At 40.4% G+C, this 21,509-nt stretch overlaps 1 protein-coding gene across 1 annotated transcript; it reads right to left on the bottom strand.

Annotated features, from left to right (window-relative positions):
* Window positions 1-794: 794 nt before the first annotated feature.
* On the bottom strand, window positions 795-19,681 carry LBR (lamin B receptor). Its single transcript, XM_087775183.1, has 14 exons — window positions 19,548-19,681; window positions 14,759-14,939; window positions 13,012-13,200; window positions 11,213-11,296; window positions 10,374-10,551; window positions 9,585-9,781; window positions 8,752-8,806; window positions 6,669-6,863; window positions 5,616-5,719; window positions 5,063-5,188; window positions 4,798-4,966; window positions 3,431-3,511; window positions 3,204-3,326; window positions 795-1,034 (listed from the first exon to the last, which is right to left on the bottom strand). The coding sequence occupies exons 2-14, from the start codon at window positions 14,921-14,923 to the stop codon at window positions 874-876; spliced, it is 1,827 nt and encodes a 608-aa protein (XP_087631309.1). The 5' UTR covers window positions 14,924-14,939; window positions 19,548-19,681; the 3' UTR covers window positions 795-873.
* Between the last annotated feature and the right edge of the window lie 1,828 nt (window positions 19,682-21,509).

The following is a 21,509-nucleotide window of genomic DNA, read 5'->3' as shown; positions in this document are numbered from 1 at the left end:
ACTCGCTCCCACAGCTCAGCCCACAGCTGAAACAAGCGTTTGTATCATCTACCTTCAGAGGCCTGAGCCAAAGCCTGGCGTCTCTCTGGGGTCGGGGGTGCTGCCGGGCGGGCGGCAGCTCAGAGTCCCCCTTGGTCCCTGCTGAAACTGCCTCAAGAACGTGGGGATGGGACAGGAGGGGACGGCCGTGCCCCTCCACCTCTCCTCCCCATCCCCTCCGTTCCTCCCTCCTGCAGGCGCAGGGCAGGAGGGGCCACCTGACCTTCCCCGACCAAAAAAAAACGCCACTAATGAGAAGCCGGGAGGGGGCTCTGGGCCCGGGCCAGCTCTGGGCCAGCTCTGGGCCGGGGCTGTGGGGCAGCGCGGGCCCCTCATGCGGACCAAATCCTCTGCTGCCAGCTCCGCTGACCAAAAAGTCCCTGCTGCTCCCCCACTTCAGGCAGCTGGGTCAGACATCTGAAGTTAGATGGTACAGGTAACGCCAAAAAATGAACTGGATGGAATTTCTGTATTTATTGTCTTAAGAAAATAATATACTTTACATCACAGTGCTTAAGTAAATGCAATAAAAAAAAAAATGTAAACTCAGTATTCTAGATAAAATTTAACTTGAAAAATTAGGGCTCCAAGACTTTTTAAAATTCACAATTTTTTAAAAATTGAAGTCACAGGCAGTCAGTTCACACAACTCATGTATTTCAGATTACTTGTAAATACCTGTTGATGCACTCTACTGTTTGGTCACTTTTCTTTTTTTTTTTAAAAAAAAAAGCCTAAATAACAAATAGACCAAGTGCAAAGGTAAGAGGTATGTTTTTATTTGCAAAGAAACTAACTTTAGAAGTAATTTGCAAATCAGGCGTCCGGAGTGCTCTAGTAGATGTAAGGAAATATGCGGTAGGGTACACGCTGACAATACCTTTCCCACGCCAAGCCATATTTCTGCTTACAATGATGTTCATCACGAGCTTCTCTATGAACAAGCAAGCAGATGAAATATATCACGTAAAAATATGGTAAAATGTGATTAAAACCTGTAGAACAAAGTGAGAAAGTCACTTTAGATACAGGGAAAAAAAAAAAAAACAAAAAACAGAAATGTTTACACTATTAACAACGTGTACTAAGCTGGTGACATATACTTGCTATGGACTGAAGCATCTTATGCCCATATTGCAAAGCATCAAATACTCAACAGGATAGTGCAAAAACTGTGTGACAGGTACATGCAAATAGGAAGAGACCCACAAACACACACGCCCCCAATCCTTAAAATTCAGAGTCTCAAAATCTACCAACTTCACTCTCAATGCATGCAAAGCTGGCACATATTTTAAGTTCAAAACCAGAGAAATAGTTAACCCTCTGCAGCACTGAGCTGCCCCACAGAAGCCCCACAAGGTTTTCTCTGTTTTGGCTGCAGACGGTAACTCCAGCTTTGCTCAGAGTATACAACTTGTGATGAAAAGCTGGACGCAAGCCAGCAACATGCACTCGCAGCCCAGAAGGCCAACCGTATCCTGGGCTGCATCAAAAGCAGCGGGGCCAGCAGGGCGAGGGAGGGGATTCTGCCCCTCTGCTCTGCCCTGGTGAGACCCCTCCTGCAGTACTGCGTCCAGCTCTGGGGTCCTCAGCACAGGAAGGACATGGACCTGTTGGAGCGGGTCCAGAGGAGGGCCACAAAAATGACCAGAGGGCTGGAACCCCTCTGCTATGAGGAAAGGCTGAGAGAGTTGGGGTTGTTCAGCCTGGAGAAGGGAAGGCTCCAGGGAAACCTTACTGCAGCCTTTCAGTACTTAAAGGGGGCTTATAAGAAAGGTGGGGACAGACTTTTTAGCAGGGCCTGTTGCGATAGGACAAGGGGTGATGGTTTTAAACTAAGAGAGAGTAGATTCAGACTGGATATAAGGAAGAAGTTTTTTACAATGAGGGTGGTGAAACATTGGAACAGGTTGCCCAGAGAGGTGGTAAATGCCCCATCCCTGGAAACATTCAAGGTCAGGCAGGATGGGGCTCTGAGCAACCTGATCTGGTTGAAGACGTCCCTGCTCGCTGCAGGGGGGTTGGACGAGATGCCCTTTAAAGGTCCCTTCCAACCCAAACTATTCTATGATTCTATGATCCCCTCCCACCCATGCTCACTCCCCACGCAGTTACGGCAGCACTTCCACTTCGCCTATTACGATGCTGACAGAGGATTCGAGTCCCTCATTTTCACAGGGAGAAGCCTCTTCCAGCATACTGTCTACAAGTGTACATGCTAATCTAGTATTGTCCACTTTCAATTAAAATCCGAAATAAAATTAACCCCTGGAGGAACACCTGAACTCCAGCATCCTCTCTCAGCTGATGCTCCTGGCCAGGGCATTAAGCACTTGGTGACAAAGTCCCACTCGACCAAAACTGCCTGTGTCCTACAGTCTGCAAAAGCCAGACTGTGCCACAGGGCGCGGAGCAGCTCTGCCTCAGCAGAACATCTGTCACGCTCATTTCTGCGCTTTTATAGAAGAGAAACTCCTTCAGGCAAGGGAGGAGCCCCAAACCGTTTTTCAGACCTGAATGAGAGGGGGCAGGACTACCGTGATCCGATGTATTTTCTGAAACTCTCACTGCTCTTTCTAAGCTCTCGCAAAGAATCAGGACTACAAAACCCCACTGGACAAAAGGCTCCCGAATTTCCTCCAAGTGAAAACTCCATGAAAACTAGGAATTATTCATTACAAAAACTTTGAAACAGAATTCCATTCCTTTGTGTTTGATGTTTTTTCTTTTTTAAAATACATTTTCTTGAAGTCCATCCCTATAAGTGGTAGCCCTTGTCTCCAAGCAAACTCCCACTTTTTGGGAACTCCCTTTAAAAACACTACAGCACAGACACTAGCCTAAAAAATGTAAGGAGCAACTGACTAGCAAGCAAGCCCCATCGTTACTGAATGATAAAGTGTCAGAAAGAAGAGTGAAATCATTGAAGAGGACGAGTCAAATATTGGTCAAATATGATATGTCAAATCTATAGTAAGATGTAAAGGATAAGATGCAAGAGAAAATAGGTGTTGCACTAAGCTTACAACACAGAAATTTGCCATTCAATTAATTACAGGGTTTAGTACCTCAAATAATTAGCACTTTGCATTTCAAACCCAGTCAGATGCCAAACCGTACAAGCATTTCTGATAAAATCCACTTTAAATTCAGGAACTTACCGCAGGGTAGGGACCATGCTAGAGCCATGATGATGTCACCGAGATAATTAGGGTGACGAACAAAACCCCACCAACCCGTGACAAGAAGCCCTTTTCCAGTTGCAGTGGGTATAAATTTCAGATCTGTGAATAGAGTATTGTAGTCAATATAACAACTATTGAAATGTGTATTTAAATAGTACAAAGAGACACTGTATAGCAATTGAACAAATAAAAAATGCACTTACAGGCCAATTTGGGATCTGCTGGATTCCTTCGGAAATTATTTTTCTGAGAATTTGCACTACGGAATATGTAATACCCAATACCTGCAAAATAAATAATATTTATTTTGCATTTTCAGTATTTTTCAGTTTTCTTTCCTTCAACAAAAGCACTTGCACGCTCTCTGCCACTTATCACATCGAAGTCTTTTCCTCAGGGATATAACTGATATTTTCCAGTTCTCAGAGCTCTAACAAGACAGAAATGCTATTGGAAACCTGCATTCCATATGCTCTTACACACTACTGACTAACTTTTAAGATTTGGGAGAAGCTTTATTTTCACATCTACTTTTACATTTGTATCTGACAGAGTTTATTAATGTAACATTGAGTTTGAAATTCATATAAGGTGATGTGCTGCAGTTTATAAGATTATAGCTCTATGAGCAGCCCAGTATTTTGCTACAGTGCCTACCCCATCAACTGACCAACTATTTACAAGTTCACAATATTAAAAGAACCAGACAATGAAGTATTAGCTGGTTTTGAAATTCATTTCCCCCACCATTTTCACAAGGCAGCTTAAATTTGCTTTTTCCGAGCCTGTATTGAAAAAACACGATCACAACATACTTCAAATAAAGGTGTTTAAAAAAAACAAAAAAACAAACCAAGAAAAAATATTAACTGAAAATGAAAAAAGAGATGTTGTGTTTCTCAAGATTGCACATACTAAATTGTACGCCTTCATATTCTTTCCAAGTGTTTAAATTCTTTGTCACGTCTACAAAAAGCTTTTTCTTTTAGGTTTACTACTTAGATAAAAGGGACAAACTACAAGGCCATATTGGTGCAAATTTAAGGTTCCCTACAGATGCAAGAACCTTTCTCAAAGCACTCGGCTAGAAAATGATGATGTTTTCCATTGACATGAGTTTGTAACTATGGGCATCAGGGAAGGAGATGCAAATTGTTAAACAACAAACCCTTTTTTTCCCCCTAGGTTCAGTAAGGCATAGCCAACAAGCTATTGACTTCTTTTTTTATGAGAGTCACTCACAGTCACTCAGACTGACTTTAAAAGGCACCTCCTAAACTTAATTCAAAATGTTTTAAGTCACTTCTGCAACTCCAGACGGCATCCATCTAAAGATGCCTCTCAACAGAACAATTAGGTGTCCAGAGTCTCATTTACCCTTCGTTTAATAAAATGAGAATTTATTATATTCTTTGTACTAAAGAGTAGCCAGACACATGCTTCCACCAGCTGGGGTAATACAGAAAACACAATCACTGCATCTTAGCTAAAGCTTCACCTCACAACTCAAAGAAACAAAATCAGTACTACATGGTTACTACCAGTAACAATAATATTTACTATAACTTACAGTTCAGAGCAGTGATTGCAGCAGCAACAGGCCAAGAAATTGCAGTAGGATGACCAACTAAATAGTAGGCCTGCAGACTGTAGACAAACGGAACCCACACCAAATCTCCAAACGCTAGCATGAATCCAAATCCATCGTGGGTAATATCCATTGTCGTCAAAATAGCTTCCTAGAAACAAGGAGGAAGGAATTTAGAAATTACAAAGCTTCGCTCATTTAACATTGTAATTAGAAGTGGTAACAGTTTAATGCGATTGTCATTTACCTCATTCCAAAGAGCATCCACCACGTAGAGAAGCTGAAAGCTGTTCACAAGTATCATTGACAGAGATGGCATACTCTGATTGTGTATCTTCATCTCAGCCAAGAGCATTGCCAAGTTTATAACAACCTAGTTTAGAAAATATGTTATTACAAATTTTCGTTGTAAAAGAAAGTGATCTTTTCTATCTATAGGTCATTTTAATACAGATGGCTTTGACCAATGTTTACGTTTTAAAAAATAATAACCTATTTCACAAGCCAGCATTTGCAACTAACTACATTTCTGAAACTGTATAACCTCAACATATGAAAACTTTAAGAAGGGTTTTCATTTCCCACAAAGCAAAGAAGCTAGAACATAGAAATTTTCCTAAAGTGAATAAAAATGGTCATTAAAAATCTGGCAACATGAAACTGTTTGTAAGTACTTTTTTCCTATTTATAAATGCATATTGTATCCTTAATACCAATTTTATATACATATATATATATATATATAAAAATCCATTTGTGTAATATTTAAGCAAATAAAATAACTAAGATTACTAACTCACCCAACCAATTAATCCTGGCCGCAACTCACAGAAGTATTTGAGGTCAAAACTGCCAATACGAGGGTTTAATTCATGTCCAGTAAAAAAATCATAAACAAAATACCCTGCAGATAAGACAGTCTTTGTTAGCAATACTTTTCCTTTTATCTGCCACTACTCTCCTCCCCATAAAGCAGTTCCTACTTTCTACTAAAGGTCTCTCATTATAAATGAAAAAAGCCTTTAGATTGGCAGGAAAAATGTGAGTATATGCAAAATACAAAGCAAAACCCGCATGATTTATATTTTAAGAGGCCCCAGATATTTTATTTATTAGGAGGACTAAACACTTTAGAAGCTACTGTAGGCTTATTTCTCCTTGACACTTGTTCCTTCGTTATTTTCAGCTTTCACATCACAGTTTCCATGAACACGATCTTATGGTATTAATTAATTCTACTCTTCCTCCTACTTCATTGCTCTTCTCAGGGAGCAAGAGTTCCTTTAGCTGTGACAATTACCTGTCCATCAAGAGATGGACAAGAAGGAAATTACAATACCTTGACTTCAACCAGATATCCTTTGAAAACTCAATTCAGCGAACTAGATTTAAAAGTGCACAGCAAAATAAAAGTTTAGAAATACACCGTAATTTCAAGTTCTGTATCGGACTTCCCACTGCCAAAAGGTCTAGATTTTTCAGTTTTCATTTCCATTCCCAGCTGTTTCAGAGAAGGCCCGCCAGCAGGGGCACTACCAAGCAAACTAGACAAGCCTCTTAGCCAAATGCTGAAAACGGAAAGGAAGGAATCGTCCTCTCATCGCTAGGGGACTAGACCAGCCAAGATATTTTTGTGTAAGCTATTCAAGATAGTCCAACTAAAATTTTAAGCATTTTACAGTATCTGAGCGTGAACAAAAAACGGCCATTTAACTTGCAACATGAATTTTACATTGGCAGAAAGTAAAAGTCACAGTATTATAATAACCAGCCCTAAAACTAGCCTTTAATTCATAAAAATGAAACTGTAGCAAATAATTGGCAAGAAATTATCCAAAATCTTTATAACTCACCAGAATTTCCACCTGGTGCTATTTCTTCCTCGGGTGCTTTCAGGGACCGAATATACAGATAAATGCTCAACCCCAGAGAAAAAGCTGCAGCTGACACTGCAAACTGCATGAAGTGATCATACAAATAATGAAGTTCAAACTGAAAGTACAATAAAGTTCCAATAGCTGCGGCAGTCAAAAGAAAAGCATAAAACCCTAAAGGATGTAGAAGAAAAACATATTAGCCAAAATAAAAAAATCATTCTAGTAGAACCTACCCAGTCCATCCTTCCTGCATTTTTACTTCTTCCAAGATTTGTCTATATTCCAATAACGTCTTACACGTCCCATGCTCTTGAGGTTCAAACTTCTGGGGCACAGCAATATACCCAAGACATTCTATCTATGCCCTGAAATTTCCTGTGCTCCTCATCAAAAGGACAAGCGGCAGGAACACTCCAAGCGCTCCTATGTTTCTTTACAACAACATAGGATCCAATTTCAGATTTTAGTGGAAAAATGGACACTGACACTACTACTGGATAATGATAGCAGGTCACAAAATCTTATCTGTGGGACAGCTCAGATAACTCGAAGAAGAAAATATGGTTATCTTCATATATACCTCGATATAGATAGCAGTAATTAAAGCATTAAAATAACTATCAAGTCAAAACCTCAACACAAAACTTTTCTACTTTGAGAGTATTAAATCATGTAGAATGGAATGACGTCCAAATATAAGCAGGCAGCTCTATACAGCTCTCACCTAAGTACCTTCTGTGAACCCTCTCACAGTGTTGCAATGGTTGAGGTTAGAAGGGACCTCTGGAGCTCACCTCGTGCAACCCCCCTGCTCAAGCAGGGCCACCTAGAGCTGGTTGCCCAGGACCATGTCCACACGGCTTTGAATATCTCCAAGGATGGGGACTCCATAACCTCCCTGGGCAGCCTGTGCCAGCGCTCAGTCGCCCTCACAGTAAAAAGAAAAGTGTTTCCTGATGTTCAGATGGAACCTCCTGTATTAGTTTGTGCCCATTGCCTCTTCTCCTGTCACTGGTCTTCCTGCTTTCCTCAAGAAGGCTTTCAAAGTTGCTTTGAGAATTAGCCTTTGAACTAGCAAGGCGCCTTCTTTTTTTCCCCCTCCCCTTTTTTTTTATTTTTTCTTTTTTAAACCATCCAAATCATGTAGTTTATTTCTTCCCTTTATCAGAATATAGAAAAAAATTGCAGGACTATGCCCCTACTAAAGACAGAAGTCCAAACCCGAAAAAGTTATGAGGCAGCCTCAATACGACTCACTTCGGCAGGATGTAATTCACTCTGCTTCTATGATTTACAGCCCTATTCCAACTTTAAAATGGTGCACCTTACCAGACTGTGACAAAACTCCACTCAACTTTTTAATATAACATTTGGATTCCACTACCGCCAGACAGTGTCCTTGAACTGACTGATTAATCAAATAGGTAGTCTGGAATACTTGCAAGGCATCAAAGTGCACTTTTCTATTTAAGCCTGAAAAAGCAGGACTGCTGAAATACGTTAAACCATACTCTCAAACCTAGATGAGAAACTTGCCATATTCATAGGAAGTAAAATCAGATTTGAATAAGGGCTCAGAACTGTTCTTTGCCAGGCAAGAATAAGAACACCTTAAATCAATTACAACACACTTCTATTTCGTCTGTAAATCAGAGACATCCAAGGTGATCTGGATACATGGGATAAGATCTCATCAGATCACTCCTGAACATCTCCTCCGGAGCAACAGTCCTTGTTACACGAGCATTACTAACACTTCCGAAAAGCAACTACCTGTTTAGCAATTATGCAAGGAACATGACAGGAGTCACCAGTCACAACTGGATACAGACCAGGTGCCCTATATAGTGTAATGTCTTGCTCTTGCGGCAGTTAGGTCCTGATCGTTACTAACCTTCTTCTTCTAAGAAAAGGCTCATCCTATTTTAACAAAAGATTTACAACAGATACCTAGTTTGGCCATAGAGTGTATCTTTCATCATTTGTATCTTACGGTACTGAGCACTGCAAATCAGATAGGGGTATCAAATTTCAGAATAAGCAACTGCAACGTGCTCACCATTTATCTGGTACTGCAGTTTCCTTCCATTTGAAAGAGGCAGGCCTTCCACAACCTAGGAAGAATAAAATACTAGTGTTTCAACAAAGTACTTTCTGGGGGCATTGGGAGGGGAGGGAAACCAAGCACCTCTCTGCCACCAAGACATTCAATCAAGGTAACCAGCTGGACACATTCAGATCTGAAGATCATGCATTGCTTTCAAAAGCATGCTTTGCTTTTCAGAAGAAAAAGGGTAACAGTTTCAAATAAAAACGTTAAAAAAAAATCTCTTCCTAACCAGCCTCAAGAAAACATAACAGCTACAATCACTGTAAACATGTACAGCAATAGAACAACAAGATTGAATTATCTATTTATTATAGTGTTCTTTCAGAATCTGCCAGTATCCCTCAAGTCACAAAAAGAGGGAAACAGAGCATTTGCCTAATACACATATGGCTAGAGTGGTTTACAGCTTCCTGTAAGTGAAGATTACATTCCAAAACACTCAATATCAATAAGAAACTGAATATCAATCAGTTTGTCGATTTAAAAGTCAGATACCTGAAATTCTTCTAGAATTCTATCAAGCAAATTTTATCCGTGCTTTGATTTGAACTCATATGCCTTCTGCCTTTTCGCCTGTAAGACTGCGAAATGCATAGCCATTAAATTCTTAACAAACTGTGCTATTTTAAGCTTACAGAAATCTGCAGTAGCCATATTCCAGCTTAATATGGAAAACTAATTCATTTGCTTTCAAGTTCACTGCACTAAGAACATACCCTACCTTCCAGCCTAACGCACAAATTAATTATCCATAAAGACCCAGTTGCCACTGAACAGCTTACCTTTCCAATTGGCAGCAAGTAAAACAGAGCTTGAAGGAAAAACCACAGAAGAAAAACACCAAACACCCTAGCCTCCCAAAGACTTTCAAGTGCTGGGAGAGGAGGAGGGAAGTTCATAAGACTGGGGTCATCTTGTTTGCACATCAACAGCAAGTACAATACAGTAGCAGGCAGGAAAAATATCAGCACGAAGGTCCCTGTAAACAGACATCACGCCATATTAGAAGATGAACATAGAAAAATATAAAAACTAGTTTCAATCCCACTAATAAAGCTTGATATTAACTTTATTAACAAAGAAGAGGTTGTCATTATCTATCCCTGAAGCAAGACAGCAGCAATCCCCCAGTCACGTAACGGGATACAGAGACCTTCTTCTCACTCCCGTAAGGGGTCATATAACCAAACCAAAGGATCACACTCACTGCATCCCTTTAAAACTGTTCAAAACTGTATAAAGGATACTTTACTGTCTAGTCTGAAGCACCTCCGTTTTGAAAACGTAAAAACTTTGGTAGTTACTTCTTAAATTTAATTTGGAAATACTTCAATCTCACTGTGCAAGGGAAGGCTCAAGATCTTCACTGTATTTCACAGGAGAACCAAGCGCAATAACGGTTCTTTGCCACCAATGCCAGTACAGACTACGTGAAGCACTGTCATATGACTCTGGATTCTGCGACCAGGGTCCAGAAATTGTAAAAACAGTTCTTGACATGACAGTATGGTCAATAACTAAAAAACATAAAAGTACTAATTTTCAACTATTACGACCATTTGCACACATACCAATTCTTCCACCAAACTCTAGCTCCTTTGTTTTTGGTGATGCTTTCTCAATTGTTTTTATTGTCTCAAGAATCTTTTTCTCCGAATATATCTCTTCTTTTTTCTTTTCTTCTTTTCTTGGACGCAAGCTGCACTTGTCAAGCACACGCTCTATTTCCAAGTCTGGTTTCAACTTTTGCTGTTAATCAATAAGAAGAATTTACTAAAAAAAAATTGCCAGGGATTTTACCTCATTTTACTCCAATATTTTTTATTTAGGAGGACATTATTCACTATAAAACACCAATATACAATGTTTTCTACTTCTGTACAGTACTTAAGTTTATGCATTTATACAAAAAGACTGCTGAAACCAGTTTCATTGTCATCACTTAGGCCATCATTACGTATCAGCAGCAGTTCCAGTACAGGTCATCCATTCCCACCCTCCTCCCCTCCTTTCTGCCATAACTCTCTGCATTAGCCAACAATCAGGACTAAAGAACTGATTTGGCTTTAATATTTAAAAAAAAAAAAAAAAAAAAAAAAAAAAAATCACTTTCTGTGGCCAACCATTCACACTGTAAAAGCATGGGAATGAACACAAGTAACCAGTGAGGGTTTGATGGAAGAAACAAACAAGAAAAATGAATGTTACACAGCTCTAATACTCTTCCCGTCTGACAACTTCATCTCCCTCTCCCCTGAGCTTAATTAGCTGAACAGTAAACTTATTTGACCTCTAAGCTTTATGTTGCATTCTATTTCTCCTGGATTACTGCACTGCCCTTTTCTAGGGATTTCTGAGAAAGCTAAGTTAGAACGTGACACGAAACTAAAAGTAAATACAATGTTCATACCTCCAAGATTATGCAGGATGTGTCATTTCTTTCCGTACTGTCAGGTTCACCATTGTACCTTCTGGTGTTATTCTCACTCGGTTTCTGGGTAAAAGAAAAAAAAACCTAGTTTTAGCTTTCTGAAAATAACAGCTGCATTAAGTGTAAGTATATAGTGAATAATTAAGAACACTATCTATCTAGGTTTTTTTTTCCCCCCCCAACTGCAACTGCTCTGGTTTTCTCCACAGGAAAACAAGTAGGTTCAATGTCCAAAGTATGGACAGCTTCACCTCACAAGCAAGCGAAAAAAACTCATTTAAGAAAAGGAAAAGGTTACTTTTTTTTTTTTTTAATTAACAGTGAAATTAAGAGAGAATATAGCTTCCAAGTTATTTTTAACTCATCATTAGGAACCGCCAAGTACAAAATACATGTCTATTTAGTAATTCCATTAGGAAAGCAGAGGAAATTTCAGTGTTCTATATACGACGCTGCTCTGTAGGACTGGAAGTTTGGTTTTCCATTAAATATCTTTCTAAGAAATAAATTTTCTCACAAAAACTCATTTTTATGAGTCTAGTTTACACAGCTCTGGGAAGACACGACTCATCTGTTTTATTTCAACTTAAGCATTGTTGAAAAGGACCAGCTCATTCCAGTCATACAACCACCAATAGATCAATCCTATTCCTCGATCAGAAGCCAGGAGAAAAACACCAAAGATATTTTAACCTTTCTGTCACAAGTAAAGCGAAGCTGCTGGCTACAAACTACTTAAAACGAGCATATGGTCCACAGGCTATGCGCTGGGTCACACAGCTCAAAGTAGTTCACTGCAGAACAAAAACCACAGCAATTTCAGCACCAAAGAATGCTTTTAGTAGTACCAATTTACTAAACTAAACCTATCTATTTAGTTTAGATTGGTCTGGTTTAGTTTAGTTAAAACCTAACTAAAACCTATGTATTTTCAACAGATCAGCAGAAAGCATTTCCAATTCAAGGGACTGTGTCTCAGACAAGTATCACTTGAAGCTATCTCAAAAGCACAAGAGGCAGAAGAAATGCTGTTTGTCTCTTAATAGAGAAACATCACCTCTACTATGCTTCACATACAGAACACCAGAGCCATTTTTAGTACTCAATATAACCTTCACAAAAAGGCCAAGAACAAACATGATACTTTTCAGCTAGAAAACAGGTATTTGACAAACTTACAAATCCTTACAGGATAGTTTTTATAATGAAGAGAGTTCTGCAATATTATCAATCAGCAAGGCCATATATATATAGTCCACACTTGAATTCTGCAGCAATTCTCCCACAGAAGCTTCACGTGTTTTCCATTACTATTTTAATGAACTGCATATGAAAACAGAACTCATTTTATTTCAAATTCTAATACCTACCTGCTATGTATTGATCAATACATCTTAAAAGTAGGCTAACTTCCTTTGCCCCATTTTACAAGTAGAAGCATGTGGCTAACAACGACTTCAATATTAAAGTATTAAAGAATTTGTGTTTGTTTGAATTCTGAGAACTTTACCATACCACCAAATTCAAATGGAATGTAACAACATACATTTACATTTCAAGAATTTCCTCACAACTCAGCAAGCTAGAAAGCCTATTTTCAAAGAAAAATGAGATACACTTTTGTAGCTAATTATGTTGTTCAGGGAACATGAACTACAGCTAGCTTTTACAATAATAAACCCAGTAAGCATGAAACAAGTCTTTCGCAAATAGCAAAAATTTGTTTTAAAGAAAATCTGGCAAACCCACACAGAAAGAACAAACAAAAAACCTAATACCAGTAGAGCTAAGTTGGTTTCCTGAATGGTTTTCTTTTTGTCATCTTTATGTTCTCTGCTTTGGGAAGAAGAACGACGTCTGCCTCTTGCTGGCCGGCCAGGTGATCTAGATCGAGATCTGCTAGTACTTCTTCTGGAGGGAGAACTTGAAGAGGACTGGCTCTTCCTGTGCTTGAACGATGATTGTGACTAAAAGAAAGAGGGGAAGAAAGCGAAATCTTATCTTAGATGTTCCAAAGAACAATTTTAGAAAGATGGGGTTCTTTTGTGATGAGGACTCTGGCATATAGTTCTACAGAATTGTCTCTTATTTCCTTTAGTATGCTGTACAATGGCTCTTAAGAAAGAGCAACTACAGCACACTCATTTTGCTGGCAATACCCAAATAATCCTGTCCCGAGTCCAACTGCTGACAATTCCTGTCAAAGCTACAGAAATTAGGATATGGATATAAGCTATCAATGTGAGCACCAAGCTCTTAAGCGTACTACCTTCTTAAGCCTTTGCACAAGTAAATGAAATGACAGCCGTCTCTTAAAGCTTAAGAGACGGCTATCATTTCAAGTACTTAGCTTTATTAATACATTTGGCATATCAAGATGCAATGATTTCTTTAAGGCAACGCAGCTCAAATCAACATTAAGAAACCCCAAGTCAGCTAAACCATTAAATTAGATGTGATAAATAATTTCATAAACAGTTTTCCCCAAAAGCACTCTGTTTTATTTCTGTGAAGTCTACAGTGCTAGTTTTCCCACATAAAGTTTCACAACACAACTTGTATAAGGCACAAATGCTTTATAACAAGGAAAGGTATTTTCTCAGCTTGAGTTTGCTAACCTGCAAGCACAAAGTAAACAAGTTCGAAAGTCTTAATGCAGTGAAAACGTTTGTCTAACTCAAGGCAGAAACATTTTGTTCCAAAAGAAAAGGCCAGTTACAGGGCATGTACACTGCCACCGAAAGTGAAACTACAGTTCACATAAAGACACACAAGTCAGCTTTGAACTTATGCAGGTTTCAGAACAGGTCTTAAAAATCAGCTACAGCAAACATTCAAATAGCTTTGTCTCATGCATTATCACATTTTAAACTGAAATGAAACTTGTATGCAGAGTTTTAAAGGCCTTTATTAGTAACAGAAAACGAGATAATAAAGATATGGAAAGAGGAAGGGATGTGCTCATATACATACGACATGACCCTTTTTCAAAAGTCCCTAATTGTCACAAATAGAGCAAAATACCTTATGAAATCTTTGGGGACCTAAAACAGTACAAGTTATTCACAGATATTTTAAGTATGTGCTTAAAGAAGGTATGTGGTATTGATATTTACAGTGAACTTTAACTACATGCTTGCATTTGTTTTCAAATTTTCTTATTTAGAAGGGGAAATAAGTCAAATTAGTACCAACCCTCTGATTACTAGCTTTATAAGCTACCTGAAAACAATTTTTCATGCAATATGAGTTCCTGAATGATCAGATTTGTTTTTCCCTGAATGTATCACTTTTTTCAACATAAAGAAAACAATCACACTTCTTTAAAAATAGGGTCAGCATTCTGAACTGCTACTTGAGACATCACGTAGGAAAGAGCTATTATTTAGCACCAATTCCTTGAAGGCACAGTTAATGAAAACTTGCAAGGCAACTATCCAAGTATAAGTTGTATTTTTATCTATATCACAAAATCAGTATAGTCTTCCATTAGAAATACTGATAATTATATAAACGTGTACTCACCCTTATATCACTTTCTTTCAACTCAAGTTCAGTCCCATCTTTGTACTTAACAGTATAAAGATGAGAAACATCATTGTAACTAGTCACTTGTACTTCATAGTACAGGACACTTCCTGGCCAACGGCCCATCACCACCTCGCCATCAGCAAACCTCCGGTTTGGCATTTTCCAAAAGGAATCCCTAGAAAAGAAATAAATCAATACTTATGGCAGCTAAACATTAGGCTTCATTTTTCTCTATGCTCTTTCTATATCATTTAGGCTGAAACAGGGAAACTTTAAAGTAAACAACTCTTCACCTTAAACAGGCAAAAAGCTGCCTGGTAATAAAAAAAAGATTACGTATTTGCCAAATTTATAGTAGACAGAAGAAACAGGCTTAAAATAGAGCAAAGATTGCAGTCAAATGTTATGAAAAAAATGTTCAAATGTATTAATAGTGCATCTAGACCAGTATTCAGCTATGATACACAATCTCTATCATCAGAGACCACCAAAACCAGGCAAAGAATATATTTCACCAAAATTACATAAATGTTGTTGATCTTATCTAGAGGGAAAAAAAGTAAGTTGGGTGGTATCTAAGTGTCCTCAAACCCTCTTTTCCTGTGGTTCTACAAAAATTACAGAAGTGATGATTTCTAAATGTTAAAATAAAACGCCCCAAATCTATTCAGTACACACAGCCACATTGCATACTTTGTTCAATTTGCTATGCCAAACACTCAAAAGTTAGGAAACACCAGAATTTAGGCTTCTGTCTGGGTTGAATATTTTCTCTTTTCCACCTACTTAGCGCAAGGCATGTAATGCCTTTTGCAGGGGCCAGTAGGAAAACAAAGTACAGCATCAGAGCAATCACATAATATCCCCAAAACCTAAATTCTATCCTCCTGTCTGCACCGTAAGGTTTTTACTTGATATTAGCAAAACAGGGTTTAAGTGACTACCACCCTTGGTCCGCCATACCATGGTGCTGGGAAAAAAAACCCACAACTGCAACTTAAAGGAAGTTATGTTTTTAAATGTATAACTCTTTGAAAAGTACCTTGTGTTAACATCATTGCCATCTGAAAAGAGGTATCCACAGCAGAAGATACTTTTAACCTGAACTTTTGTGACTCAGGCCTCAACATATAAAGTGAAGGTATCTTAAAAGTCTACAGTAAAATACGTACTAATTGACATACAATCACCATTTGTTTGATGAACATAGGGACCTAGAAGGTGAGGAGGGGGAAAACAAACAAACCAGGAAATGTTTTTGTTTCAAGCATTTTAACTTGTTTGCTATAAATAAGATGTGAAGCCACACAAAATGAGGTAAAAACAAATATTTAACTGGATACTCATTCATGATACATTAACTAACCTGCAGTGAAAGGTTATATTCTTTGGCAAAAAATACTGTTAATATGCAATGCCAGACCTTCATAACGCATTGGGCGACGAGGCTAAGTGAGGCTTTTCAATCAGCTTTCATCCTGGCATTTCCTGAAGCTGCTGCTGCTGTTAGATTTTACACCTGTGTAGCTCTCCAAGTCAAAGAAGAAACCAAAAACTCAGCAAAATTCCCTCACGTGGATTTTACTGCTAATATTCCTATTTGCTTCAGAACAGAAACATCTGGCCATCTCCTTTGCTGTATAATATTCGAAGGAGCAAAAAGAGCAAGTTTTATCATTTGGTTTCACTGATACTTGCCAGTTAGAAAAGTTACCAGAGTTCTAGTCTATGCTTGTAGGCACATGCTCTTTCAGCTCATCTGTCTTCTACCTAGCGTTTCTTGTCCCCAGTCTCTTGTTCCTTTCTTATTCTTTCTGAATTCCCGCTCCTCCGACTCTGTTTTATCCCAGTCAGTTTAACCCCCTCAAATTCACACCCTTGTTTCTTATGACTCCGTGAAATACAACGTCCGTATTTTCATTTCAAGTTCTTCTCCATTCTCTCCTTTACCCCCCTTTAATTCCTTGGGGGGGTTCTGCCTTTTCTGCCCTTGTTCACCAAACTAGTTCCAGTTCCTCTTCGCCACCTCTGGGCTCAAGATCTGATCTCAATCCCCTTCTGTCTCCTTGTCCAGTTTTCTCACTCAAAAGACAGTTCTTTAGGAGATCCATGTCTACTACTGCTCTTTCCCCAGTCTCTCGCACAGTTCCAGCTTCTTCCTCCTCTTCCATAAATAGTCTAAACACCGGTCCTCCACCAAGTCCAGTCATAGCTTTCACAGATGTCATAACCTGATCTATGACTTCATTTCCTCTTTGCTGTTGTACTTCCTACACTCCAGCCAACTGTTTCTTCTCTTAACCTGGAACACCTCAGGCATCATCTGTAAACTCAGCCTGACCGGGACAAAGCTGCCAGATCCTAGGACAAAGTTGCGAAAAACAGAATCTTTGGAGTTTAAGTCCTTTTTGAAAAAGGGAAACAATTTTTCACAAAGTTGTTACTATTTTTTACGATTTATAACAACCACTTCAAAATTCAGATATAATTTCATAGGGATAATAAAAGGCAATTCTCTGCCAAGCTTCAAAACCCAGCATCTTTGTACACAAACATAAGGACAGCCCAAGGAAAAGGTAACCTGATGATTTAATTCTTTTTAAAGGCAGAAAGACCTTCCCCTCCTCCAACCTTGCTCTCAAAAGGAGATTAAGTTAATTTTAAGAAGTTGGAAAATGTGGTTGAAGGACCTGAAGCTAAATCAATGTTATGTAATTCAGCCTGAGGTAGATATCAACAATATGCAATTCCAGAATAATAAATAAATGTAAGCCAGTGGAAATATTATCCTGTGATTCAAAAGCAATGAACAATCTTATTAATAGAAAGACCTACTTATTTTTCCATTTTTTCCTTAAATATTAAAGCTAATAATGAGATCAAAGTTTAATCACTAAAAAGAGTAAATATTACTTCTTAGTCTACCAAAAATTACCACCTTGTTCTGCACCCCTGTACCTCCTGTGAGGGAGGTTTCCAATCCTCATTCCATATATCCCACTTCACAAAGCCACACCTTTTAAAGGCAGCCTTCATTTGTTCAGATAACAAAAACCATTACTGGCATCAAGAGAAATAAAGACAGGAAGTCTTTAAAAAAATATATAGTTTAGAAATTACATTTTGAATTTACTGCTCTTTCAAGCTCTACACACACCCCTGATAATTTTCAGGGTATCAGCCAGCATCAGCCTAACATTCACAGTAGTCCTATACAAACCTTTTAATTCACAGGACTTCAGAATGTATATCCAAGCAACTTCAAAAGAAAATTATGTCATACAATGAACCCTGTACTGTACAGATACCTGATTGCAAGTATATATTCACTTACTCCCAAGATGAAATTTGGGTTTTCTGCACCGCTATGATTTTTCTTTAGGAACCCTGACTCTAAGGAAGTGGCTCAAAAGGATTTTGTATCCCTCACCAAGCCAAACCAATTAACGTGCAAAACTCTCTGGAGCTTAAAAGTTGGTCAAGAAGAAAAGTTACTGCTGACTCAACCAAGAATGAAACAATTAAAAGAGAAACATGGCAGAGAAACATATTGCCCCATACATCCATTTCTGGTCTTTCTTAATGACCCTCTCACGAAATATGTGGAAAGATATTTCACTCCTGTCAAGAAAACAAGATGAATAAGACTGCTAGCCTGTAGTCACTAGAAGATCATACCACATCATCAGAAGTTGGGTGCACAGTTTTAAGAAGAAATAAATAAAAAAAACACTAAACAAAGTTTTCCCTCTTGGAAGAGCAAAGTTCATACATACAGTGATTCTACCTACTAATTCTGACATCTCACCACTGGCGGATAATGGTGTGTATGTCAGAGGAGGAAGCCAGTTGAATGCAAGAAAAGAAGAAATGCAGAAAAATAAAGAAAATCTTGACAGTCAAGGCTAACAGGACACAGCTTACTACATGGAAACTTACTACTGAATTGACCAAAGGATCCGAGCTGTGCAGGACCTTTTCAGGATCACCATTCCTCGTTCCACATTTCTAGCTCTCTACCTCTATAACGGTGCAAGCATCTACCACTGTCCAAGTTCGGCTTTACTAAACATTCAAATAAGCTTCACCGCTAAAAACAAGCACGAGTAAATCTCGAGCTAAAATAAAAACCTATCAACCCTCAGGCAGGGAAACGAGATTTTCCCTTTAAAAAGGCTTTTCACCAAAAGCATTGAAAGCGGAGGGAAAGCGTCAGGAACTTGAACTTCCCAGGCAGGGCCGCGAAAGGCGGCGGGGTGAAGGCCGCGGCGGCGCGGTGTTGACAGGAAGGGACCCATGTGCCGGGGGCGGGGGGAGGCCCGGCCCCTCGGCCCCGCTCCGCGGCCCCGCCCCGACCGCACTCCCGGCCCGGGCCTGGCGCGGGGCCTCGGCCGTGGGGGGAAGGGAGGGGCCGCGGCGGGCCAGGCCGCCCCTTTGCGCCTCTCCCACGGCGCGCCCCCGCCACACCGGGTGGCCGCGGCCTTTCCCCGCGCCGGGCCCAGCGTCGCGGTTCCGCTGCGGAGGGGGCCGGCGGCGTCCCGAACAAAGCAGAGGAGCCCACCCTCCTACCCCCAGGGCCCAAGCAAACGCTCCGGGCAGCGGAAAAGGGCCGCCGCTCGCCCGCCCACCGGGAGCGAGGCCTGAGCGGGGCCGTGGCCCGACGCCCGCGCATGGGGGCGGAGAGAGGCGGCGGCGGCGATTGGCCGGAGCGCTTCCCTCCGGGAAGGCCGCGGAGGGGGGTGTGTCCCGGCCCATGCCTGCCCCGGTGCCGCCATTCCCTTACCTGGCGCCCGCCCCCACCGGGCCGGGCAGGAGGCGCTTCCGCGGAGCGGCGGGAGCCGGGCCCGAGCGCGGCGCTCTCCGCTGAGGGGAACGACCGCCCTGAGCGACGGTTACGGCCGCGCAACGGTCCGCCCCCTCGCCCCACCCCTTCCCGCCCGCCAACCGCTCCTATTGGCCACGACGCGCCGTTTGAATCGTGGGTGGCCGCACGCTATTGGTTGCCGCGCGATGGTGCGGTCCTCCCGCTCAGAAGCCCGCCGTCTGCCCGCCCCGGTGAGGGAACGAGCGGGGCCGTTCGCCCCCCCCCCGACCCTCACGGTGACGGGGTGCCGATAACGGGTGTGGGTGTGGAGGGGAGGAGAAGCTCGGGGAGGGAGAGCGGGGATGAAAGACCGCGGTCGCCGTCGAGGCGGCCTAAGGCCCCCTGCGCCATACAGGCCCCGCCGCCGGGCGGTAAACAAAACCGGGGGATTTGTATACGGAGCACCCGTGGGCTCGCCGCCTCAAACGCCTCAAAGGCGAGCCCACGGGTGCTCCTACACTGAACAACTGCCCGTGCTCCCAACGAGGCTGAAATGAGTTAAAAACACCCCCTCTCCAAAAGAAAAGCAAAAAAGGGCAAAAGAGCAGCGGTGTGTGGTTAACACTGTCCTTTTGAGGTGACTTTTCCAGAAAGGCCATTCAAGTTACTGGCAGATTTTGAAATCAGGAAGGCTAAGCAATCCTTCAGCAGGCAGAAGAAAAGTAGGTTGTGAAAATGTTAATGAGTCGCCATGCGCAGTGAGTTTTAATGTAAAATAAGTTGTTTCAAGTGTTTGGATCTTAATTAAGTCCTTTAAGCATGAAATACGGATGTATTTGTGTTTGTACAATCCGTATGGACCTTCCAAACTGCGTTTGGTCACAGGCTCACCAGTCATATTCTGGCCTAATAAAGCTTCCTAAATCAAGGCAAATAACGTGAAAGACAAGACCACCGTTTTCCAAAACAGAAGAGTGGCAATACCACACAGACACAGCAAAAATCTCAGATTAAAAAAAAACAGTAACAGCATCACCACAAAACAAAAAAACCCACCCAAAACCCACAACCAAAACCAAACAGACATAAATGGTAACCATGGGCTTAACTTGTCTGAGATTTACTGTTCTTTATTTGCTCACAAATTTGTGAGTTAATTTTTTTTTTAAGTTTCTAGCTATAATGTTTGAAGTAAGAGTATGGCAAGCTTTTTACCTAAGTAAATGAATGCAGGAAATGGGCCTTCATATGTGAATTATTTAAAAACCATATATTTTAATATTTATTCTGCCTAGTTTGGCCTTGAACTTTCCCAAGCAATTATTTTTTTATTTTATTTTGTATCATCCCCCCTTTTTTATACCAAATAGGCCAGGTTGTGTTTTCTAATGCATTCATTATATTTTTTTACTACATGATGCAATAAGAGCCATCTAAATGAGATTAAAAGTTACTCGGTCAAACCAGAGTCATGTTTAATCATAGATTTAAATAAATGCAGTCAGAATAAATCTGTTCTTTAGTTGTGTTAAGGTAATCAGCTTTTATCTGAAAGACATTTGATAACTTACTATGCAAAAGAATGCAACTGAAGCTTCATTTCTGGCTTCAGATAATGAATGTTTTGGGTTCCAGCGAAGATTTTTGCTTCATTACTATTGCATAGTTTACAATTACAATGTTAAGAACTGTTTTTGGTAGATGTCTTAATTATAGCAACTAATGCTTGGAGTGAGCCTGCTTCATTCTGTTGGCAACAGGGGCCTACAATTAATATGCTTAAATATGAAGGTTTTCAGTTGTAATCTCATTTAGAGAATAAACATGCCTTCAGAGGAATGGTTTGGTTTTGGGATTGTTTATTGAACCTGGATTAGAAAGCTGTTGCGCCATTAAGAACTGTTCATTGCGATTCTGCCAGTGAACCTGTTGATTATTGGT

Source organism: Nipponia nippon, unplaced genomic scaffold (genome assembly GCF_047370975.1).
Source record: "Nipponia nippon isolate SJK-2023a ecotype South Korea unplaced genomic scaffold, ASM4737097v1 scaffold_4, whole genome shotgun sequence".
In the NCBI taxonomy this organism is placed as follows: Eukaryota; Metazoa; Chordata; class Aves; order Pelecaniformes; family Threskiornithidae; genus Nipponia; species Nipponia nippon.
The sequence above is the reverse complement of the archived record's forward strand: the minus strand, read 5'-3'. Positions and strand labels throughout refer to the sequence as shown.

What these genes read in the sequence shown, in the direction of transcription:
- LBR (XM_087775183.1), bottom strand. Translation starts at nt 14,923, where the DNA reads ATGCCAAACCGGAGGTTTGCTGATGGCGAGGTGGTGATGGGCCGTTGG. An exon ending in TGAAAGAAAGTGATATAAGG is followed by an intron (nt 13,201 to 14,758) that starts GTGAGTACACGT and finishes TCTTTCTTTTAG; the next exon opens with TCACAATCATCGTTCAAGCA. An exon ending in CATCCTGCATAATCTTGGAG is followed by an intron (nt 10,552 to 11,212) that starts GTATGAACATTG and finishes ATTGATTAACAG; the next exon opens with CAAAAGTTGAAACCAGACTT.